The sequence below is a fragment of the Budorcas taxicolor genome, chromosome 21 (genome assembly GCF_023091745.1).
Source record: "Budorcas taxicolor isolate Tak-1 chromosome 21, Takin1.1, whole genome shotgun sequence".
Taxonomy (NCBI): domain Eukaryota; kingdom Metazoa; phylum Chordata; class Mammalia; order Artiodactyla; family Bovidae; genus Budorcas; species Budorcas taxicolor.
The window spans coordinates 49,425,800-49,451,005 of NC_068930.1; the positions used below are offsets into that span (position 1 = coordinate 49,425,800).

The following is a 25,206-nucleotide window of genomic DNA, read 5'->3' on the forward strand; positions in this document are numbered from 1 at the left end:
CGCGATCAGAGAGGCAAATCACTACTCGAGGCCCCGGAAGACTTTTTTGCTCTTGCTACAGTCAATTCATTCTCCAGATGAAAGCTCTAAACCGCCACAAGCCGAACCTCACCTGCAATCTTCAAGCCGCCCACACGTGGGGCTGGCGCAAGCTCAAGTCGAAGAACCCGCTCTTCCCCACCCCCACCAGAGGCGGGGCCTTGGAGCTCTCTCCGCGCTGGGGTCTTAACTTCGGTGCGCAAGAGCGGAAGAAGCCCGCCGATGCCCCGGAAACAGTCGTAGCAACTTCCGGAGGGGCTTGTATGCCTGGTGCGGGAGCTAAGGGGCCCGAGATTGTGCTTGGAATAGTGGTGCACCATGTCCCGAGGTTCCAGCGCTGGTTTTGACCGGCACATTACCATTTTTTCTCCCGAGGGGCGGCTCTACCAAGTAGGTGAGTGAATCGCGTTTGCCTTTGGTCCACTCGAATTGCTCTGTCATGGTACGGCCTGCAGCAGGAAGACGCGGCCGGCGTTCAGTCCCGGGCTGAAGCGTGGCCTGAGCTGGGACTGGAAGAGGGCCGAGTCCATGTCGAGGTCCCTTGATGTTCCCACTGCTATCCGCAGGCTGGGATGGGAGCCTGAAGGCGGAAGGTCTCGGGCTTTCCTGGGCAAGCGGCCGCATTGCCTGGTCACTATAAAGAGTTACAGGAAGGTATGGCTGTTTAGCCTGAATGGGCCCAACGTCTGTAGCCATCTAAAGGGTAATTGATTCCTTAACCATCTAGTGAAAACGTTTCCTCTTCGTTTTCCTTTGCAGTATAGACTTCTTGGTCCTGTGGTTAATTACACGTAGACTTTCAGAACCTCTGTGTGTCAGACGTTGTGCTGGTCCTAGGGGACGCAAAGATGTCACACCCTCACTTATATTGAAGCTCGCGGCTTAAAGGCAGTGACATACGTAAACAAATGGATAAAAAGTGCCAAATAACAAATTACTGGAGTTCAGGACATCTGTGAAAAACTGGTAGACGGGATGAGTGGCGATCAGCTCTAGAGCTGCTCTTGAAACTAACATCCTGTCTTAACCCACGTCTGATTGGGTGCTACTGTAATTTAAAAGTTGGTTCTGAACTGTAGGTGAGGTATAGTGAACTAGCTGTTTCTTGAAGAACAGCTTCACTGGAGATAAACCCTAAAGTAGTTATTCAGTATAGCAGTACATTTTGGTGGATCAAAAAGGTATCAGGGTTTAGGCTGTGATTGGAGAAGTCAGTATTAGGAGAACCTGGTTTACAACTGGCCGGTGATGGTTTTCTTTTTGAGTGAATTTAGTACCCCAGTGCCTTGGTGAGGTCAGTGATCGTCTGTGCTTGGAAATCATAAGGAGGGAGTTGGCCTATAAAGGAGGTTCTCTTCACAGTGTAAATGTTAGAAATAAAGGTAACTTGGAATGAAACCAGACTACTTTATGGCTACACACTGGATATAATGTAGCAAGAAGCAACATCATATAGGGTAATTTGCTAACCCTTCTAACTCATTCCCAGTTGAAAAATATGATCTAAGATGAAACAGACATAATAACTGTATCTTCAAGGAAGTTTCGTTTTAAAATTTTCATTCCTGAGTTTTAAAGACTTCTGTATTGGCTGTGCTTTGAATGTTCTATTTCATGGTTTTTAATATGCCAACAGGGAAAGTAACTTAAAGTAGACTTTTGTATACTGTATTGTAAAGTCCAGCAATAGGCTTTAATGCTTCCCAGATTTGGTGAGTTGAAAGGCTGAATATGGTGTCATTTTAATAGTTTAAAAAGACTTAGAATAGAGCATGCAATTCAGAACAGGTTAAATATCTATCTAGACAGAATAACTTTAAGCTTTGTCTGTTATTAGCTAACTCCCTAAGCTTTGTCTTTGTAGCTAACTCCCTCTGCAACTCAGGGCAGCACTGATTAGGCATTGCTAGGAAAGGGAACGGAGAAGGCAATGGCACCCCACTCCAGTACTCTTGCCTGGAAAATCCCATGGACAGAGGAGCCTGGTAGGCTGCAGTCCATGGTGTGCGAGGAGTTGGACACTGAGCGACTTCACTTTCACTTTTCACTTTAATGCATTGGAGAAGGAAATGGCAACCCACTCCAGTATTCTTGCCTGGAGAATCCCAGGGATGGGGGCGGGGGGGGCCCTGGTGGGCTGCTGTCTATGGGGTCGCACACAGTCGGACATGACTTAGTGACTTAGCAGCAGCAGGAAAGGGAAAGTGAAAGAATAGTATGATTAAGCAGTATAGTGGTGAAGAGTTCAGGCCCTGGAGCCATAACTACATACAAATTCCTGCTCTGCTTCATAGATAGTCCTCACCTGGGCAAGTGATACAACTGTAGCCTTAGTTTCTGTTTTCATAGTTGGCCTAATAATTCCTCCCTTTTGTGTTGGTTTTGAGGATTAAATAAAGTAATATATGTATAGTGCTTAGCACAGTATTAAGTTCTCAGTAAATGTTATTTTTTGTTTGATTCTTTGGCCTTTGTGTGTGTGTGTGGTCTGTTAGATAGTAGCTCTGCAGACATGGACTGTTTCTTTTATGGTCCATCCATGCTTGATTCTCTAATGAAATATACATACATCGTCACAATGTTATGAATATTGTTTGTTAGTTTCTAAACTTTAGAATCTGCCCAAGACAAAACATGTAAGACAGAGTGCAAATTGTTAATGGCTGACAGTGGAAAAATAGGGAGATGACAAGGGAGTGGAAAGGATTAAAGATGTTCCTCATCTTCTGTAGTTGGGATTCAAAAGATAAATGTGGTCTAAAGTTGATACGTTTAGAAAAATACAGATATAAGTTTAAAGTTATAATCTTAATTATAATCATAAACTGTTGATGGTGTTTGTTCTCAAGGAGTAGGGAAATTTTTTATTTTTACCTGTACACTTTAATAATTGTTGAAAATTTTCTCTTAATGTGTTCAAGATGGGGGGGGTGTGTAAACTGTAGAGCTATATAAAGAGTATTTGGCTTTGAAATCCAACTTCAGGAATTTCATATGTTATCAGTGGGGAAATAGGTCCATAAGCCTGGCTACTTTAGAGCCCCTGTCTTCTGCCTTTTTGCTGAATATGTCTGGCAAGGGAGATGGAAGCAGTCACTTGAATTTGCCTCTCAGGTGAAGTGAGCACTGCCTGGTTGTTCCTGAGAAGGGAGCATGCTGATAAGAAACAGGAAAGAAATGGACTGGTAGAGACAGACTGGAGAGGATGGTTTTCTAATCTAGAAAGTGAAAGTGTGAATTGAAGCCAGGATTCCTGGGGAATCCTAACTCCACACCAACTAGAGGAAGTATAGAATTTTACATATACTACATATGTAGAATATATCCCATTTACCTATAGATGTAAAGCACTTAGTGTCTGTCACATAGTATTAATAAACAGTCAGTAAATGTTTCTGTGAGGAATGCTGTTAAAATCCCTCACCCCCATGGCTGATAAAAATGGAAATTTTTTTACCTCAGGAGTTTCACAAGTAAATGCACTTACTTACTGTTTGCCTCCTTTAATGTTTAAAAAAAAAAAATTCTTGTTTTGGGGACTTCCCTGGTGATTCAATAGCTTAGACTCCATGCTCCCAGTGCTGGGGGCCTGGGTTCAATCCCTGGTCAAGGAACTACATCCCATATGCCGCAACTAAGAGTCTACATGCCTCAACTAAAGAGCCTGTGTGCCACGACCCAGACTCGGTGGAGCCAAAAAGTAACAATAATCATAAGAATTCTTGTTTCAAAGTAGTGTTTCTCAACCCAGACTTGTCATGCCGTCCTTGGATCTGATTTGAAATTAAATGTATACATACATACATATTTATGTGTGTGTATATATATATATTCATAAATACATACATATTCAGTTCATTTCAGTTTAGTCACTCAATCGTGTCTGACTCTTTGCGACCCCAATGAACCACAGCACGCCAGGGCTCCTGGTCCATCACCAACTCCCGGAGTCCACCCAAACCCATGTCCCTTGAGTCAGTGATGCCATCCAACCATCTCATCCTCTGTTGTCCCATTCTCCTCCTACCCTCAATCTTTCCTAACATCAGGGTCTTTTCCAGTGAGTCAGCTCTTTGTATCAGGTGGCAAAAGTATTGGAGTTTCCTAGGATTTCTTTGGAGGGAATGATGCTGAAGCTGAAACTCCAGTACTTTGGCCACCTCATGCGAAGAGTTGACTCATTGGAAAAGACTCTGATGCTGGGAGGGATTGGTGGCAGGAGGAGAAGGGGACAACAGAGGATGAGATGGCTGGATGGCGTCACTGACTCGATGGACGTGAATCTGAGTGAACTCCGGGAGTTGGTGATAGACAGGGAGGCCTGGCATGCTGTGATTCATGGGGTCGCAGAGAGCTGGACATGACTGAGTGACTGAACTGAATGAACACCCAGGACTGATCTCCTTTAGGATGGACTGGTTGGATCTCCTTGCAGTCCAGGGGACTCTCAAGAGTCTTCTCCAACACCACAGTTCAAAAGCATCAATTCTTCAGCACTCAGCTTTCTTTATAGTCCAACTCTCACATCCATACATGACCACTGGAAAAACCGTAACCTTGACTAGACAGACCTTTGTTGACAAAGTAATGTCTCTGCTTTTTGATATGCTGTATAGGTTGGTCGTAACTTTCCTTCCAAGGAGTAAGCGTCTTTTAATTTCATGGCTGCAATCACCATCTGCAATGATTTTGAAGCCCCAAAAAATAAAGTCTCTCACTGTTTCCACTGTTTCCCCATCTATTTGCCATGAAGTGATGGGACCAGTTGCCATGATCTTAGTTTTCCAAATGTTGAGCTTTAAGCCGACTTTTTCACTCTCCTCTTTCACTTTCATCAAGCGACTCTAGTTCTTCATTTTCTGCCATAAGGGTGGTGCCATCTGCATATCTGAGGTTATTGATATTTCTCCCGGCAATCTTGATTCCAGCTTGTGCTTCTTCCAGCCCAGCATTTTTCATGATGTACTCTGCATATAAGTTAAATAAGCAGGGTGATAATATCCAGCCTTGACGTACTCCTTTTCCTATTTGGAAACAGCGTCTTGTTCCACGTCCAGTTCTAACTGTTGCTTCCTGACCTGCATATAGGTTTCTCAAGAGGCAGGTCAGGTGGTCTGGTATGCCCATCTCTTTCAGAATTTTCCACATATTAAAAGTATACAAAAAAGTCATGGGATCAAACTCTGCTATGTTTTCAACCTTATATCTGCCCTCCCACATACACACGCTCCTCCCCACACACACACCACCAATATTTTTAATGACCCCACATGCTTGAAAAATCACCATTTTGAGGAATGTAATATTAGGAGGCACTGTGAAATGAGAAGCACTTCCTGCTTAAGTTTAAAGGTTAGGGAAAGACAGAATGGCAGTTTCAAAAAAAGTCTTTAACGATAAGATTCTAGTTGTACAGCATTCAAATTGGATGTTGACATATCATGCAGAATACCTGCCTTATCCCAGTAGAACACCTCTTATTTTTTTGATAAGCAAACTTCAAAGAATGTAGGAGCCATATTTTTCCAGCCAGTGTTAATATGGGGAAAAATATTTTCCAGAATTCAGCACAGGTTTTTGTTTGTTTTTAGACAACATCTATTTATTTTCTCCCAGTTTTGTAAGTTAGAAGTCTGGTAGGCTTAGGGTCACACAGGCTGAAAATCACAAGGAGGCTGCATTCTTTTTTGAAATTTAAGTTTAGATTTGTTTTTTATTGCAGTAACATTGGCTTATAACATTATATAAGTTTGTGTGTACAACATACTACATCATGATCACCACCAAAAATTTAGTTTCCATCTCAGTACAGTGTTTTAGACAAAATTATGGGTGAAAAATCTTGGCTTACATTCCGTTAATTATCAGAATTTCAGAATCACCTGTAGATGCTTCGCAGTGAGTGCCCATAAATGGGATGTGCATCTCTGCTGTTGCTAGCATCGCACCAGCAGCTCCTATTGTGAGCCGCTGTCGGGCATTGTGTGCTTGTCCTGAACATTTTGTCACAGTACCTTTTATATTTAGCCCTTGTTTTTTCCTAATGTTATACAACTCGGTCCTGGAAAAGTTGGAAAGTGTTGGGGAAAATTGTAGGGGAGGAAGCAAAATGTATAAGAGAGATTACTGTGGAAAGAGGTCTCTATATACAGACAACTGTTTATTAACTGTTTATTTATAATCAAGGATGCAGTTTTCATTCTAACTTAACGGTTTGTTGTTAGATTGAGCCCTCTGAACCTGCTGGTGTTTGACTGCTTTTTACCTGTAAAACTAGCTCTTTCATGTGGTTCAACCTAATATATATACACACACACATATATACTGGTAACTAATTATGTATTTAAATTAAAGATTAAGAAATTGAGGATTTGAGATGAACTATAATCCATTATAATTTTTCCTATTTAAAAAATAAGAAATGGGCTATCAGTTCTTTTCTTGCATAATCTTGGACATTCAAAAACAGATTACTGAGATCAGCATAACAGTGTTTGCTAGTTTTGTAAGTTTCTGAAATTCATCCAAAAAGCAAAATTTTTAGTGATGGAAATAAAGTGTTTAATTACTGTTTTTGACATTTGAATTCTGACTCAAAACTAAATATACCTTTTAAATACTGCCTATAAACTTCTGTTTTTTAATTGGCCTTCATGCTCTCCTCTGTTGTAAACTGATACTACTTTTACCCTACCAGTGTTTCTTTTTAATTACTGTCTCTAAATTCTTTACGTGACAGTTTCCATTTTTATAGAAATTAATATATTTTATGGTGGTGTTTTTTTTTAAATTGTAGTATAGTTGATGTACAATATTATATAAGTTTCAAGTGTGCAACATAGTAATTCACAACCTTTAAACATTATACCCCATTTATAATTGTTATGAAATATTGGCTATATTCCCTGTGCTGTACAGCGTGTGTCTTTATAGCTTATTTTATGCTGGTGGTAGTGTTATAATGGGGATTCATTTACACAAAATCTTACTGAAAATTACACTGTAATGCCACATGGTAAGTACCAAAATATTGGTACAGAGAAGGGTTTAGGAAGTGACACTGACAGAGAGAGCCAGGAATGTTTCCTTAGAGGAGATAAATTGATTTACATGAAGATTAGATAAGGAAACTTAGGGAGACCTGTGTATTGGTTAGTCAGGTGTAGCTGGAGCAGACAGTGACAACTGGAAAAAGATTGTAGCAAAATTTTGAAAAGATTTGGATGTCATACTACAGTTTGGACTTTGTCCCATGGATTTTGGACATATCCAGTAAAAATCGTTAAGAACAAGATTATTAAGTAAGATAGCAGAAGAGTTGGGTATAGAATTAGAGTTAAGAATAGAAAGGGACAGATGACAGGAAGACCATTTTGGAGAGGGTTGTTCCAGTAATCCATACCAACAAAAGTAGGTAGAATAGTACAATGACACATGTATTCATAACCCAGCTTTAATGACTGTCCGCATTTGTCAATCTCAGTTGTCATTTGTCAATCTCAAACACTTAGCCCTCTCTGCTGGAATATTTTAAAGCAAATCCTAGATACAAGAGTGGACATTTCTCTGATAAGAGGAAAGTGAAGAGTCAAGAATGATACCCAGGTTTGCAGCTTGAAAACTTGAGTGGTTGGTAATCTGAGATAACTATAAGAAGCAGATTTGCAGAGATACCTGCGTGCATGCTCAGTCCGACTCTTTGTGACCCCATGGACTGCAGCCCACCAGGCTCCTCTGACCATGACATTTCCCAGGCAAGAATACTGAAGCGGGTTGCCACGTCCTTCTCCAGGGGATCTTCCCGACCCAGAGATCATACCCGAGTCTCCTGCATTGGCAGGGCGAATTCTTCACCACTGCACCACCTGGGAAGCCCAAGAGTTATTTAATCTCAGCCATGCCTGTGGGAGAAATGAGCATTTACAAATATAAGTTCAGAGCTAAAAATGACAGGTAGTAGTGATTATATAGGAAAATCACCCAGTGATAGGGAGAAGTGATAGAATCCTTGGGGATACCAGTATTTAAGGAGCCAGCTGAAGAGATGGAAGCAGTGAAGGAGACAGAAAAGTAGGAGATAAATAGCAGGAATTTTTGGGGGGGCCCACATCTCATGGGATCCTAGTTTCCTAGCCAGGGATTGACCCTGAGCCCCCTATTGTAGAAGTGTGGAGTCTCAACTACTAGACCACCAGGCAAGTCCAGGAATGATATTCTTAACTAAGAACTTTAAAAATTCAGTTTCTCAGATGCACTAGCCATATTTCAGGTGCTCAGTAGTCACACGTGGCTATTGCCTATTATATTGGATCGTGCAAATATAGAACAGTGGCTTCATCACAGAAAGTTCTGTTGGACAGCAGTAGTCTATAGAGAGAGGAAGAGAGGACTAGGACCCCTTTAGTGGATCTTTGCTAATTCATAGGCACATTCTCTGTTGAGAAACATTTTTTATACGTAAAAACTGTTTTTATATTTTGTGGGAGCAAATTTTAATATGTGGTGAGAGCCATAGCTCTTTTCCTTTGTGGCTTTTTATGTTTTGCATTATTTAAGCAGAACAGGTAAGTAATGCACATGAGTGAAACCAGCTGGTGAGCCAGGAGGAGGAGTGATGGGAACTGTGAAAAACTGCAGAACACATGTCAGCCCTAAATGATTTATGCTCTGCTGAACAGTTGCTGTGAGGGTCAAATGATACGAGAATTGTTTTCTAAGAAAAAATAATCCTGCTTTTATTTTATCCAACTTTTAGTTAATTAAAATTTTCCTAGAAAACTGTGTATTCTAAACCAATTTGAGTAAGCTGGATTGGATCCATGGCCAACCTTTGACTTAGTGTCTACTGGTTGCAAATGCAATTTTAAAGCTCCTTGGTTCCTACTTTGACTATGCAGTCTGGTGGTGGAGGGGGAAGTAACACAGTTGAAAATGCTAAAATTTCTAGTGAAATAGGAAATGCTATGGAAATTTAGAGAAAGTGTTGAAGAATCCCTTCTAGGACAATCAGAGAAAGTATCCATGGGAAATGGATACTTTCCATGGATACTTATGGATGGGATACTTATCCATGGGACACCTGAGGGGAAGGACAGGCTTTAGGTTTTTTTAGCTAGGTGGAAATAAGAGTGATAGGGCAGTCCAGAGAGGACTTGAAGAAGCAAAAAGTACATCGTAAGAGGAGAGATGGTAAAATTGCAAACTAATAGCCTTCCATATCCATAGACAGGCTTCCCACATGGCTCAGTGATAAAGAATCTGCCTCCCAGTACAGGAGATGCTGGTTCAATCCCTGGGTTGGGATGATCCCCTGGAGAAGAAAATGGCAACCCACTCCAGTATTCTTGCCTGGGAAATATCATGAACAGAGGAGTCTGGCAGGCTACAGTCCACGGGGCTGCAAAAGAGTCAGACACGACTTAGTAACTAAACAAAAACACCCATAGACAGAATATTTTTTAGGCCAAAATTGTGTTCTGAACAATCAGGTAGTAACAGCTGGCAATTGAAAATGTACTGGAATTAAGTGAGATCAAGGATAGTGATCCAGTTATTAGACCCAGATATACATCTGTATAGAAAAGGTTGTTCCTAATATTTATCTCTGTAGTATCTATAGTGATAATCATTTTATTACTGATAACTAACTGCTCATTTGTATTCTCTCATTTTCTAGTTAGTATGGCTAGAGGTTTTTATTAGTTTCCTGTGGCTGCTATAACAAATTAGTACAAACCTGGTTGCTTAAAACAACAGAAATTTATTCTGTCACAGTTGTGGAAGCCAGAAGTCTAAAATCTGTATCATTGGACCAAGATCAGAGTGTCAGGCAGGGCCATTCTGTCTCTGGAGGCTCTAGGGAAGAATGCTTCCCTTGTCTTGTCCACTTCGAGAGGCTACCAGGATTTCTTGGCTTGTGGCTCCTGCTCCATCCCTCTTATCTTCAAGACCAGCATTTGCAAATCTCTCTGCTCCTCCTTCATAGCACCTTCTTCTCTCTGTGTGTAAAATTTCCATCTGTCTCTCTTAATAAGGATACATAGGAATGCATTTAGAGACCACCAGAATAATCTCCCCATCTCAAGATTAACTTAATCATGTGTACAGAGAGTATTTTGGGGGGAAAGAAGCTATACATGGTAATGTTTGCAGGTTCTAGGAATTAGTTCAAACAATCAATTTTTGACTTTGCTCATGTCCTCTTTTATGTCTATTTCATTGATTTCTGATCTTTATTATTTGTTTTTTCTAATTTGGTTTTATTTTGCCTTTTTCTAGCTTCTTAAAATAGAAACTTAGGTTTGCAGTGTAGAACTGGGGGCCCTAGTCGCTTTCTGACTGACTGACTTCACCAGAGGCCACCAGTGGTTCTTGCCTTGGAGCCACTTACCAGTCCAGCAGGAAGAAGGTCTAGAGTGAGTCTGCTAGCAAGATAGTCTTATATAATGTAATCAGGAAGATGCCATCCCATCACCTTTGACGTATTCAGTTAGAAGGGAGTTAGAGATTTTGCCCATACTCAGGAAAGGGGATTACACAGAGATGTGAACAGCAGGAGGCAGGTATTGTTGAGAGGAGGCCACCTTAGGATCCATCCACCATAGTGGTAAAATTCCCTCTGAACACTTTGAGCTGCAACCTACAAGTTTTGTTATATTTTACCATTACTATTCAGTTCAAAATATTTTAAAATTTCCTTTGTGATGACTTCTTGGACCTATGGATTATTTAGAAATAAGGTTTGAAATTTTCAAATTTAAAAAATTTCCAAAATATAGGGTTTCTAGCACTTTGCAATACCATCCATTTCCCCTGTGTGCCCACTCCATCCCAGGCTAATTGACTTTTTTCATCCATTTTGAAAAGTGTGTCTCCGGTTGTCAGCATATATTTTGAGTCTTGCTTTTTTATCCGTTCTGACAGTTTATGCTTTTCATTGGAGTATTTCATCTATTAACATTTAATGTAATTGTCAACATGGTTAGATTTCTCTCTTTTTGACATGGTTAGATTTTAACATCATTTTATTTATTTCTGTTTGTCTCTGTTTTGTTTGCTTGTTTTTTCCTCATTACCTCCTCCCTTGCCTTCTTTTTGATTATTTGAACGGTTTTGGGGATTTCATTTTAATCTATTAGCCTTTTGGCTGCATCTTAGCATTTTTTAGTCTTGTTTTAAGGATTACAATATATATGCTTAACTTCTTCCCATCTTTCTTAGAGTTAATGTTTATCATTTCACACAAAATGTACAAGCCTTAAAACATTGTAAGTCAACTTACTCCCTTTCCTTCTATAAGTAATACATCTCCATATTTTACAAACTCCATAAATGTTATAATTTTTGTTATGTATTTTTAAAGAATTAAAGAGAATAAAATAAGTCTTTTATATTTATCCAGATATTTACCATTTTTTGATGTTTCTCATTTCTAAAGATTGGAGTTTTCTCTTGGTACTATTTTCTTTCAGCCCAGAGAACTTCTTTTAGCATTTTTGTTGCAGATCTGAAAGTGTCTATTTTACTTTCATTCTTGAAGGATGTTTTTGTTGAAAATAGAATTCTGAATTGATGGTTTTTCTTTCCACAATTTAAGGATGTTCCACTATCTTCAGGTGAAATCCATGGAGTTTAAATCATTGTTCTCTTGTATATAATCTGTTCCTTTTCTCTGTTCTCAAAGTTTTCTCTGATTTTGATTTTCAGGAATTTGACTGTAATGAGTCAGGTTTCTTTTTATTTATCCTGCTTGGAGTTTGCTGGATCTTCAATATGGAATTTTATGTCTTCTGCCAAATTTGGAACATTTTAACCATTATTTCTCAAATGTTTGTTTGTTTCTGTTTTGGGTCTCATTCTTTCCTCTCCAGTTAAACACACTTATACCTGTTGATATTAATCTGCAGACTTGTGTTTTTAAACCTGTTTTCTCTTGTTTAAAATTGGGTAGGGAATTCCCTGGTGGACCACCGGTTAGGACTCTGTGCTTCCACTGCAGGGGCGTGGATTCTATACCTAGTCCAGGAACTGGATCCCACATTGTCATGTAGCAAGGCAAAAAACAAAAAGTGTACTTTGATTCATTTTTCATACTCTTTGCTATATTATCTCCATTCTGCAGTTAAGTCCATTTGGTGAATTTTTAAATTTTAAATGTATTTTTTAGTTTTGTAATTTCTACTTGGTTCTTTTGTACTTTACTGAGATTTCTTACTTCATCTTGAATATTTTTATTATGTCACTGAACATAGTTTTAATAACTTGGATCATCTGGATCATCTCAGGGTTGGTCTCCTATAAGTAGATCACATTTAACTATGTTTCGTTTGTTTCCTTTTTTAGTATGTTGAGCAATTCTGGATTATATCCTGGGCATTTGTAAATGTTGGGTAGTAAAGACTGGATTTTGTTATGTTCCTCCTTCGAGCAGGCAGTTAATTGATGGCAGCTTAAATCTAACCTTAATTCTTTTATCCCAGCTAAGATGCTTGGAGTCTGTCTTTTGTTATGTGTGGTTATGGAATCAGCCAGAGATTTGGGCAATAAAGACACTGAGGCTCTCCCTCTCTCCTTTCTTCTCCCTCATTCTCCAGCAGCTGTGATTACACCCCCAAGCTTTTCTCTAGCTCTACAGGTCAGAAGGACTGAATTTTCTGTGGATGTTTAGCCCAGACTGGGGCCTGCAGGCAAGCTATAAGTCACGAAAAAGGGAGGTTGACCCCACTCCATTCCCTTCTTCAGGCACTAACTCCCTCTCTGGAATCTGTGTACTTTGGGCCTCTCTCTGGTATCTTTGGGCAGTTATTGTTTTGGCTAGAGTTTATAGTTTGTCTGGAGGATTGATCTGGTACAGACTTTATTGACCATATGAGAAACAGAACTGAGAAGCATTATGAAACATATTTTAGAAATTATTTGTGGTATAATGAGATGGTAAAAACAAGTTATTATAATTTGATAAAGGATTTTTATCACAGCTCCTATTAAAGGAAATTCTTTGGTGTCATAGGTAATATCTTCCTTAGATGAGCCTCATCACCAGTGGCTTTTTGAACCAAATGAGACCAGGCCTCAGACCTGGTGTGCAGAGTAATACTTGACAGAATTTTGAAAGCATTTATTATGTGTCAGATGTAAATAACAACTGAAGTAGTGAGTGATTTTTTTTCTTCTATATTTCCTCTGTATTTTCTACAGTGAGCATATATTAAATTTTGTTGCAGTTTTCCTGATTACAAAATATGTTTTTATTAAGTTTAAATATTACAGAAATAAATAACGTTGAAAGGGATAGTCTCATCTGTAATTCTGCTCTCCATAGGCAGTCTCAGCTAAACCACCTGGTAGCAAAGTAGTTAGTTTTTATAAATCACTTTGATCAGCTGTTTTAAAGTGGGAGTGGTTTGACAGCAACTAGAGAAGTGCACAAGCTGTAGTTTGTTATAGATAAACTAAAGAATCCAATAGTGTAGGTAAAGTGCAAGTTGCAAAAAACATGATCCAGAAATTTTCAACTTGGTAGAGAGGGTAAAAAAGACAGAGTAATCTAACAGCAATTAAAGCTGCATACAGTCAATTAGTTATTGACCAAAAGTTAACAGAAATAGTAAATCTTGAGAAAATGTAGAGCATCCAAAGTTGACCCAGAAAAACCAAATGTGGTAGGAATAACGGCTATAAAAGATTTTTTAAATGATAAAACAATTGATAAAGATATGATATGATAAAAATTGTTTATTGGAAATTTGGTGGTGTGCTCCTGATGAAAATGATCAAAATGAAAAGAAATACAGTTGGTTTAATCATGGTTTATTATTATCATTATTATTTTGATTTTGTGTATCTTAGATGGCATTCCATGTTAATCAAGCTGTTTATTTTTAATAACTGTTTATTACTCAGTTGCATGGATCTATGATCATTTATTTTACATTTTTAAAAAACTGTTCTATTTTCCAGAATATGCTTTTAAGGCTATTAACCAGGGTGGCCTTACATCAGTAGCTGTCAGAGGGAAAGACTGTGCAGTGATTGTCACACAGAAGAAAGTACCTGTAAGTAGTACTGCCCAGATAGGTACTTGTTGCAGAATGCAGTGTAAGAATGTCTCATGAGTTTGTACAAGGGTATATTATTATCTGTATATGTTGATGTTATTTTTATAAGCACAATGGCATTCCTAGGTCTTTTGTCTTCAGGCACCTCAGAACACACTTTGGTGAGCTAAAGTTCTTGCCCACGGAAAACATATCATCTTAAAAAGGAAAATAGGGTAGTATCCACACCTCCATTTTTTTTTTTTTTGGTTTTAACTGTAAAATGAACAGAAGACATTTATAGTTCATTGTTATAATTCCATAATGTTTTTTTATCACTACACAGAGACCTGTGATTTTTTTTTTTTTTTAATTATCTTGGTTTGTTCTTTAGGACAAATTACTGGATTCCAGCACAGTGACTCACTTATTCAAGATAACTGAAAACATTGGCTGTGTGATGACAGGAATGACAGGTGACTGGCTTGATACTTACTTAGATTTGTTATTTTCTTCACATTATTTTTAATTTTAAAAGGCTTCCATGCATATCTGATTTGCAATCTTCCAAGGCTAGTATCAGTCTTCAGAGTATTGTGTGCGTTTTTGAAACCGTAAGTTTAATAGAATTAGATACCTATGCTGCTCTCAGGGAAACTGAGCGAAGGCCCTCTCAAAAATGATTGATTTTATCTATGAAATGGTTTATTAAGTTATTTCATCTATGATATGATTAAAATTTAAGAGGACATAAGTCAGTATATCTCAAACCTGGTGATCGTGACACTGGTTAGAAGTGGGTGACAATTGTGAAAATAACTTTGGGTTTCTGTTTTCTGAAATCAAGGGAACATTCAAGCCTACAAAAAGGTGGAGAGAAACCTTATTCTTTCTCCTTATACCTTGTTCTTTGGGAGATGATTAGACACTTCTAGAAATTATTGTGATGGCTGATGGAGAGTTCAGCAAAAAGAGCAGAGCTATGTATAGGACTTCGTCTTTCACATTCTTTTCCTTTTTTGTCACATACTTATTGCTGAGTCATTCACTGTATGTTGGTGGGAGAAAAAGCCATTGTGGACCGCTTCTGGTTTCCTTAAGTCATAATGAGATGCGTGCATATGTTGGGACAGTTACCTGGCTTTCAGGTTCATTCTTTCCTTCTCCTGAAATAAACCTTTGTTTCTTATGCTCTAAGCTGACAGTAGATCCCAGGTACAGAGGGCACGCTATGAGGCAGCTAATTGGAAATACAAGTATGGTTACGAAATTCCCGTGGACATGCTGTGTAAAAGAATCGCTGATATTTCTCAGGTCTACACACAGAATGCTGAAATGAGGCCTCTTGGTTGTTGTAAGTATGCAAAGAAGTCTCCCAAGTAATTAATGAATTCAGATTGTTTTTTAGAGAACATACATTAAGAAAGTTATTTCAGTAAGACTTGGGTTTTGAACATGTGGTTTGGAAAATTATGAAGGGTGAGAAAACTCTTTATAACAAATGGGTGTTGGAAGGATAGGTTTCACAGCAGTCTTTTAGGCACTACGTTTAAACATGAGACACAATTAGGCTTTTGTAGTGAGATTCCACTGCAACTCCAGATTACTGGTTCAGTGAAAATGCCTAAATTAGGCATCTTAACATTGTAGTTGTTTCTTTTGACCACCCTAAAGATTCAGGCTCACACACATAGGCCTGTGATTCATATACTTTATATTTTATATGCTTTATAGTCGTATAAAGAAGAATAAATTTCTTCTTTTAAAAAACAAGTAAATTTTTATTGGGAGAGAAATAAGATTTATTGATTTAAACTTAATGGAATAAGTTAGCCTGGAAAATTCAACATGACTGTTTCAGACAGCATGTCATTTATTTATGAGAATTAAAGCAGTCAGTGTAATGATTGACCTATTACTTTAAAAAGTCTCCCTTCATTTCTTCAGTGATACTCTTCTCCTCCGCCTCCTCACTTTCCTTAGTTTATCCTTGTCTACTGGTCCCTTAAATGTTGTTCATCGGATTTCTCTCCTTGGTCCTTCTGTCCTCTTTGTTTGGTCTGGGTAATCTCATCCGCTTTCTTGGCTTTACTTTACTGTCTCATCTATATGCCAGTCACTCCCTCATTAGCTTTATCCCAGTCTCTTCCTTCATGTCCCACAGATACTTCAAACTCGAAATCATTGCTGTTTTCCTACTCTCATCCTCAACTTTTTTCCTCCCCCCACCTCACCTTCCCTGGCCTTCTATTTAGTCAGACTGTCAAGCTTTACTGCAGAATACCTGGCCCTTCCGCCTCCTGTGTCACTTTTCCATCGTCTCTTGCCTTTGCCACCTATTTTACCACCTTTCTCCCTTCTTACTCTTTCCTAGACTGTTCCATATTGCTACCTGAGTTGTCATCCTAGAGTTTTGTTGTTTTGTTGTTAATATGATGTGCAGGGTCCCTTACAGTTTATTCCCAAGTTGCTTCTTTCTTGTGCTGCATTTCTTTCTCCTGAAGCTACTGTAATACATGGATCTTTCTGTCCATGTATTTTGTCCTGGGTGTATCCTGACCTTTTGTGTCCCTTTGTGTGTGTTTCTTTTGCCTTGATTGCCCTTCTGTTCCTTATTATGTGTTAAACCCTGCTCATCTGGAGTAAGGAAGTGTTAACTAACCACCACCCCCACCCCCCAGGCAGTAAGTGGGTATCTCTTTTGTGGTGTCCTTGGTACTTTCTATTGTATGTCAAGTATAAAATGTAAAGAAATGTTATGGATAACATAAGACACTATATTAAAAAGGTTCAGATGGGGTTAAGCCCTTCTTTAAATACTTTGTTACCTGTTCTGCTGAGTAGAGAGAAGTTTGGCAGTGGTGTTTATCTTAATTGTATGTCATTATAATAACATTTATAATACGTTATGTGTACAGAATTTAGAATTTGGTTTTTACTGACTAGTACAGGAATATATATCAACAGTAACAAAGAGGGGCATTACAGATAGAGGTGAGCAACTAGTCCCTAGGTTTATTTCACTTAGTGCCAGCATTCCCCCAGGTGAGTTCCATACAGTTCTCTGGAACCTTAATAGGTAGTTCCTAAATTTAAAAAAGTATTCTGTGAGCAAATAAATTTAAGAACTATTGAGGTAAAGTAGATCAGCTTACAGCAGAAGATTTTAGAACACTTAATATGCTTTTGTATATTTTCTAAAAATAATATGTGAAAAGTCTATTTTCCAAATTTATCTGACCAGTTAACATCTTGAGAGGTTGGGGTTCAGAGGAACATGCTTTAGGTAATAGCAGGGATTAGAAAATTATATGTTATATTTCTGATCATTCAGACCTTTTAAAAATCTGTGATAAAACCTTTTGCAAAGTGGAGATTTATTACCTAATTTATCTGTGGTGATAAATTATGTTTTGTTACTAGTTTTCTTAAAGCAAAACATTAAAAAAAATTTTTTTAAAGAATTATGAAGTCGGCTAACTTGATTTTATTTGCTTTCATCAGTTGCCTTTTCTATATAACATCATTTAATTTCCACATTTACTGAGCACTTACTATCTGTCACATTGAAAAACCTGTTCTCAGGAATTACATATATGTATATATCCTAAAATAGCCAGAGTAATGATTAACAGATACGTGACAACACCAAGAGAGACGGAATCTGGTTGTATGAAAGTTGAAGATATTTAATGAGGGTCTTTCTTTCTGTTTAGGTATGATTTTAATTGGTATAGATGAAGAGCAAGGCCCTCAGGTGTACAAGTGTGATCCTGCAGGTTACTACTGTGGGTTTAAAGCAACTGCAGCAGGAGTTAAACAAACTGAGTCAACCAGCTTCCTTGAAAAAAAAGTAAAGAAGAAATTTGACTGGACCTTTGAACAGACAGTGGAAGTAAGTTAACTGAAAGGAGCTGACCTTTTTTTTTAATGCTATATAGAATAATGAAGATCATTGCATAATTGACAATCTTTATAAGCTATTCCTGGGATATTCATGATATCCAAGTTTGTCAGGTTAATAGTAAAATTGGTGTCACATGGGAACAGTGAGGACTGCTTTATTCATCTAATTCTCTGTCTCATACTGTATTTTAGACTGCTTTCAGCAAAACACATAAAATGGGAAAATATAAATGAGAATCAAGTCAGGACCAGGCCGAAAACCTGCATGGCTGTGATTCAAATTAGACTTAAGCTAACTGGAAGCAGAAGTGAGAAAGTTGAGTCAGTAATATTGCTCTTACGGCCCTAAAAGAAAAGCAGTCACACACCAAGTTTTCAGGGAAGCAGATATCTTCATAGTAAAATAGAATGCTCACAGGAGGACTTGACAGAGAAATCATAACTGAAATGCCTAGAGTCAGCATTAAGCAGTATTCTTGAGGAGATTGTTGGTTATGATTGGAAAGTTTTAAATTGACAGGACAAGCCAAAATTCTTATACAAGTACTTAGTAACCTTAGACTAAAGAAGCTTCTTATTTATTGCCAAGAAGTTAAAAACAAAATTTTAGTGAACTGTTGAAAAGAAGGTCTGGGATACAGCAATTCTGAAGACTAACATGATTCTGATAAACAAGAAAGGAAAAATTATCATCTAATAATTTTATGTATGGTTGGCAGTATTATCATATACTAACAGGAAATGTGAATCTCATTCTTATGTGGGAGGTAGTGTCTAAATGTCTCTTAAGGTCCCTTTTTTAAATTGCAATTTATAGTTATGTGAATGAATTAATCACATCACGTACAAAGCCACTTAAAACATTCTTAAAGTGTTATCACTGTAAATTGCTTAAAAGAAGGCTGTATTCATCTTTATCCTCTCCGCATCTCACTCCAAGTGCTGAGTATATTGTCTGGCATGTAGTGATCATCAGGTAAACAGACTGTTTTGTCTTAATCACCCTATTTTTCTTGTGAGACGCCTTTCATTTATAGCTCAACTTGGTATAAACAAGTTTGTTATTGGCAGGCAGCATCTTAGAATTAAGCAATCTGTGTGGCTGTTGAACTACCACCTAAAAAATGAATAGCTTGTGGTTAATTCATGAGTTGAATAAGACTAGGATGAGAAAAATCTTGGAATCTCTGAAAAATTCTATATTATTTTAAATATTGATACTTTTTTTCAGACTGCGATTACATGCCTGTCTACTGTTCTATCAATTGATTTCAAACCTTCAGAAATAGAAGTTGGAGTAGTTACAGTCGAAAATCCTAAATTCAGGTGAGATATATTTATTGTTGGCTGGGTACTTAAGGAAGTTTGCCAAGTGATAAATTCTAGTGTAGAAAGGCAGAGGTGTGTTGGTTCATTTGTCCTATAACTTGAAGAAAAACCACTTTTTTGAACGAGAGTTGGGTTTTTTCCCCAGCACCTGAGAGATCTGGTTTTGTTGTTATTGTCGTTTATTTTACTATTTGTTTAACTGCGTCGGATCTTGGTTGCAGCACGCAGCATCCTTGTTGCACACTGTGGTTGTGTGTGGGCTCCGGAGCTCACAGGCTTGGTAGTTGCGGCTCACAGGCTTAGTTGCTCCGCAGCCTGTGGGATTTAGTTCCCCATCAGGGATTGGACCTGCGTCCCCTTGCATTGCAAGGTGGAATCTTAACCACTGGACCATCAGCGAGGTCCTGAGAGGTCTGTTTTAAAACTTATTGGATGTCTCCTTAAAAGACATAACTGCTTTTTTTCTCACTTTATTTATTTTATACCTAATACCAGAGGTGATGTATAATAACCTCCTTTATATAAGGAGTAAAGTAAGTATAAGTGTTTTTCTTATTTTAGCTTAAAGCCAATAGAAATTCAGCTCCAAACTAGTAGTTTTCAGATGGAGCTTTGATTATTTAGTGGTTATTTAAATGAAGCTTTGAAGAACAATATGAAATACTGATGTACATCAGACCCTATCTGGGCATCTTTGAAACCCCCAGATTTTGCATACAGCTAATTGAATATCTGATGCTGGACTGAATGCTTGTCTGTTCTTACTCAGAGCTTCCATGAGTCAAATCTGTACTGGGTGCTTAACATGTTATCAGCTCACTTAATCCTCCCAGCAAATCTGTGAGGTGGTTTACTTTTACCATGAACCTGGATACTCTTGTGAATAGAGAATGTTTCTGTTAAATCACAGATGCAGAGAACCTGCTAGAAGGCACGTTAACTGTTACGTGTATCTACTCTTAGGTCAGAATTTTTAAAACACATGTCAAGGTTAGGGCTGGGAAACAAAAGTAGTAAACTAAGCTTAACCAGACCTTTCAGAGCTTCGTTAATACATTTTTCTAGTTTGTCCTTTTTGTTGCCTTCGGATAAGTGATATAAACTTGAAAGATTTGAAAAAAATTTATGGAACTTTTTAAAAAAACATAATTGAATTCCCTTTATCCCCTGGAGGAAAAGGTTGCCTTTTTTTTTTCCTTTCTTTTTTTTTTTCTTAAAGCAGTAAAATTCCAGCAGGAGCAATTTCTCTAAAGGACCTCCAGTTCTTTTGTTCTATTCTGAGACCCTTCTATAACCTTTCAAGTCTTTATTTTCATCTACTAGTTAAATAAGAAACCAAAGAGCCTATGTCTTCAGAAAACTCTTGTATCATTTATAAATTGATAGTATTTAAATAATAAATAGAATATATATATATACTTACATATATAAATAATAGCTAGATAGTATTTAAATAATAAGCATAAACAACTGTATAAACCACTTGCATGCATACAAAGTCACTTCAGTTGTGTCTGTGCAACCCTGTGGACTGTAGCCCGCAAGGCTCCTCTGTCCATGGGATTCTCCAGGCAAGAACACTGGAGTGGGTTGCCATGCCCTCCTCCAGGGCATCTTCCTAAATCTGGAATCAGGTGGGTATCAACCTATCAAATTGGGAGATAGGTACACAAGAGGTCGTTGCTATCCTACTTTTGTGTGTGTGTGGTGTTTATTTTGCATAATAAAAGGTTTTCAAAAAGTAAATAGTTGTGGGGTTTTTTTCCCTTTGCCTTCCAGGATTCTGACAGAAGCAGAGATTGACGCTCACCTTGTTGCTCTAGCAGAGAGAGACTAGACACTGTAGTTAGTTTACCAAATCCGTGACGCCACTTGCCTGTGTGTTTGGTAACAACAGACCAACATTTTGGGGGCCCCTCGATTGAAAAAGGAACTTCTCCCACTCTTGCTGCCACTGACATGGTTAGGACTCTGTCTGTATAAATAAAACCAATGCTTTTGGAAAATAATCGCCTCCTGTCTTTTTTACCTCAGATTTAGAGTATTAAGTCTTTGGTACGTGCAGACTAGTAAATAAATGTTCACCACCTTCACATGGTAGTTTTTATTCATCTTTGTTGAGAGATCCACGTTTCTTTGGCTTAAGGAATTTAATAGCCAGATATTTAAACTGTAGCTAGTATGGCATAATTAATAAATCACAAACTAAAACTCTGGTTTCAAAACTTGCTCTGACTGTAGTTACTTGGCATGGGAAGCCGTCTTTTTTACAATTCCTCATTCATTCCTGAACTTGAATTCCAAGTACCATTGGAGGTTTTAACTATAGTAAAATGATTAGCATTATTGATCTTCAGTAGTTGGGGTACACATTTAATCTATACTCAATAAGAACCAGTATTTCTGCTCTTTTTATGTAAGTATGTGGTTAGTAGCTTAGTCTTGTCCAACTTTGCAACCCCATGGACTGTAGCCTACCAGGCCCTTCTGTCCATGGGATTTTCCAGGCAAGAATACTGGAATGGATTACCATTTCCTTCTCCAGGGGATCTCGACCCAGGGATCAGACCTGCATTGGCAGGCAGGTTCTTTACCACTGAGCCACCTAGGAAGCCTCACTAATTATTACAGAGGATTCAAAAATCTTGGAATGTCTAAGGCCAATACATTCCATGTTCTTGTTTACACCGGGTGAGTCTGGTGCTGTTGATGTTAACTCAGGCAGGTGAGCATGGCTGCTGGTCTAATACCAATCCCTGTAGTCAGCTGCCCCTATTCCTGTAGCCAACAGGCCCGTAGAAGGGGAGCAATGTGAACTTGTGACCACTAGATGCAGGAAACTTCACCGACCACATCCTCTTTAGAACTGAGTCATGAGTTGTACTGTGTCCTAAAAGGGAAGCAGAGTTCTTCCGATTCTGAGGCCGCTGCCCTGGGATTACCCATCCAGATCAACTCGGCTCTATAAAGGTGCTGCTTCGATTTTGAAAGTAGAGTCTGTGAAGAACTGCTCCCCTGAAAAGACTCTGAACTTCTGTACTCTGACGGCCTTGAGTAGCTTCACCCTCCTGGAATCGTGGGTGAGAGAGACAAATAACGATTTTTTCTATAAGAAAATATCTTCTACTGTAGAAAGTGGAAATTTACTCATTTGTTAAGAAAAATGTTAATACAAAATCTAGATGAATTTAAGAAGTAGTTTTAAGTGAACCAATATTGGTTATTTTATACTTAAAAGAACTGGAAGAAACAGAGATGAGTTTTAAGTATGTAAACATTCAGTGCTTTTTGGTTTTAAGTATGTAAACATTCAGTGTTTTTAACAGAGTCTTGGATTGACAGCAGGGTTAACATGGAAGTCTTATTCAAATGGTAAAAAAAAATGTTAAAACTAAAAATTTTTACCCAAAGGGCATTTTGATCAACTCCTAGTAAGAAATATGCAGTTGAATACTGACATTCAGAGGGGTATGTCCAGACATTCATGAATATGAAGTTCTTTGGGTAAACATATGGCTTTCCTTCTTTTAGTACCCACATGAAGAAACATCTTTTACCGTTTAGATTACATGAACAACTGACTAGGTACTCAGCTCCCTCACTAGCCCCAAATCTAACATTCAGATACGTGCCACAATCAAATTACTGTATTAAGGATCTTTGGGTCTCTTAACGGAGAAGGCAATGGCACCCCACTCCAGTGCTCTTGCTTGGAAATTCCCATGGATGGAGGAGCCTGGTAGGATGCGGTCCATGGGGTCTCGAAGAGTCGGACACGACTGAGCGACTTCACTTTCACTTTTCATTTTTATGCACTGGAGAAGGAAATGGCAACCGACTCCGGTGTTCTTGCCCGGAGAATCCCAGGGACAGGGGAGCCTGGTGGGCTACCGTTTATGGGGTCGCACAGAGTCAGACACGACTGAAGCGACTTAGCAGGGTCTCTTAAAGAATCAGAAATGCTAAGGTTAAATATATTCTGATGATAAATAATCACAAAATACAAGAAACACGTCCTAACAGCTAACATGATAATAGCACTTCGACTGAAACCATGAGTGATCCTAGGATGACTATTAACCTTCATTTATTTTACATTCTGGAAAATCCAACTAATTTGTACATTTCTCTGCTTCCCTGTCTCAGCATTTTCTCTGAACAGGAAACCCTGTTCAGTGTGTGCAAGCCTAACACACCAAAAATTATATAAAGAACATCTGCCAAAACTGGTGAGTAAACATTTAAGTTCTTGCGGGGCATTTCTGGAATGGGCCATGGTGGTTTAGTTGCTAAGTTGTGTCCAACTGTTTGCGACCCCACGGACTAGAGCTCACCAGGCTCCTCTGTCCATGGTATTTTCCAGGCACTTTGACAGCATCTTCTTTTAGGATTTGAAATAGCTCAACTGGAATCCCATCACCTCCACTAGCTTTGTCACAGTGATGCTTCCTAAGGCCCACTTGACTTCACATTCCAGGATGTCTGGCTCTAGTCCAGTGATCACACCATCTTGGTTATCTGGGTCATGAAGATCTTTTTTGTATAGTTCTTCTATGTATTCTTGCCACCTCTTAATATCTTCTGCTTCTGTTAGGTCCATAACCATTTCTGTCCTTTATTGTGTCCATCTTTGCATGAAATGTTCCCTTGGTATCTCTAATATTCTTGAAGAGATCTCTAGTCTTTCCCATTCTGTTGTTTTCCTCTGTTTCTTTGTATTGATCACTGAGGAATGCTTTCATATCTCTCCTTGCTATTCTTTGGAACTCTGCATTCAAATGGGTATATCTTTCATTTTCTCCTTTGCCTTTCTGCTTCTCTTCTATTCTCAGCTATTTGTAAGGCCTCAACCATTCTGCCTTTTTGCATTTCTTTTTCTTCAGGATGTCTTGATCACTGCCTTCTGTACAAATGTCACGAACCTCCATCCATAGTTCATCAGGCACTCTATCAGATCTAATCCCTAATCTATTTGTCACTTCCACTGGATAATCATAAGGGATGTGATTTAGGTCATACTTGAATGGTCTAGTGGTTTTCCCTACTTTCTTCAATTTAAGTCTGAATTTGGCAATAAGGAGTTCATGATCTGAGCCATAGTCAGCTCCCAGTCTTGTTTTTGGTGACTATATAGAGCTTCTCCATCTTTGGCTGCAAAGAGTATAATCTGTCTGGTTTTGGTATTGACCGTCTGGTGATGTCCATGTGTGGAGTATTCTCTTGTGTTGTAGGAAGAGGGTGCTTGCTATGACCAGTGTGCTCTCTTGGCATAACTCTTTGCCCTGCTTCATGTTGTACTCCAAGGCCAAATTTGCCCGTTACTCCAGGTATTTCTTGACTTCCTACATTTGCATTCCCCTATAATTAAAAACGTCATCTTTTTTAGGTGTTAGTTCTAAAAGGTCTTGTAGGTCTTCATAGAACCGTTCAGCTTCTTCAAAAGTACTGGTCGTGGCACAGACTTGGATTACTGTGATATTGAATGGTTTGCCTTGGAAATGAACAGATCATTCTGTCATTTTTGAGACTGCATCCAAGTATGGCATTTCAGACTCTCTTTTTTGACTATGAGAGCTACTCCATTTAAGGGATTCTTGCCCACAGTAGTAGATGTAATGGTCATCTGAGTTAAATTCACCCATTCCAGTCCATTTTAGTTCACTGATTCCTAAAATGTGGATGTTCACTCTTGCCATCTCCTGTTTGACCACTTCCAATTTGCCTTGATTCATGGACCTCACATTCCAGGTTCCTCTGCAATATTGCTCTATTTACAGCATCAGACTTTTACTTTATTTACAGCACCAGACTTTTACTTCCGTCACCAGTCACATCCACAACTGGGTGTTTTTGCTTTGGCTCTGTCTCTTCCTTCTTTCTGGATTTATTTCTCCAC

General features: G+C 38.5%; 1 protein-coding gene across 1 annotated transcript; it reads left to right on the plus strand.

The window, feature by feature from the left end:
* The first annotated feature begins 253 nt into the window (after window positions 1–253).
* On the plus strand, window positions 254–21,319 carry PSMA6 (proteasome 20S subunit alpha 6). The gene is made up of 7 exons (XM_052659716.1): window positions 254–433; window positions 13,999–14,093; window positions 14,470–14,551; window positions 15,274–15,429; window positions 17,792–17,970; window positions 19,213–19,307; window positions 21,090–21,319. The coding sequence occupies exons 1-7, from the start codon at window positions 358–360 to the stop codon at window positions 21,145–21,147; spliced, it is 741 nt and encodes a 246-aa protein (XP_052515676.1). The 5' UTR covers window positions 254–357; the 3' UTR covers window positions 21,148–21,319.
* Window positions 21,320–25,206: the final 3,887 nt, after the last annotated feature.

What these genes read in the sequence shown, in the direction of transcription:
- PSMA6 (XM_052659716.1), top strand. Translation starts at nt 358, where the DNA reads ATGTCCCGAGGTTCCAGCGCTGGTTTTGACCGGCACATTACCATTTTT. An exon ending in GGGGCGGCTCTACCAAGTAG is followed by an intron (nt 434 to 13,998) that starts GTGAGTGAATCG and finishes TCTATTTTCCAG; the next exon opens with AATATGCTTTTAAGGCTATT. An exon ending in TCACACAGAAGAAAGTACCT is followed by an intron (nt 14,094 to 14,469) that starts GTAAGTAGTACT and finishes TTTGTTCTTTAG; the next exon opens with GACAAATTACTGGATTCCAG.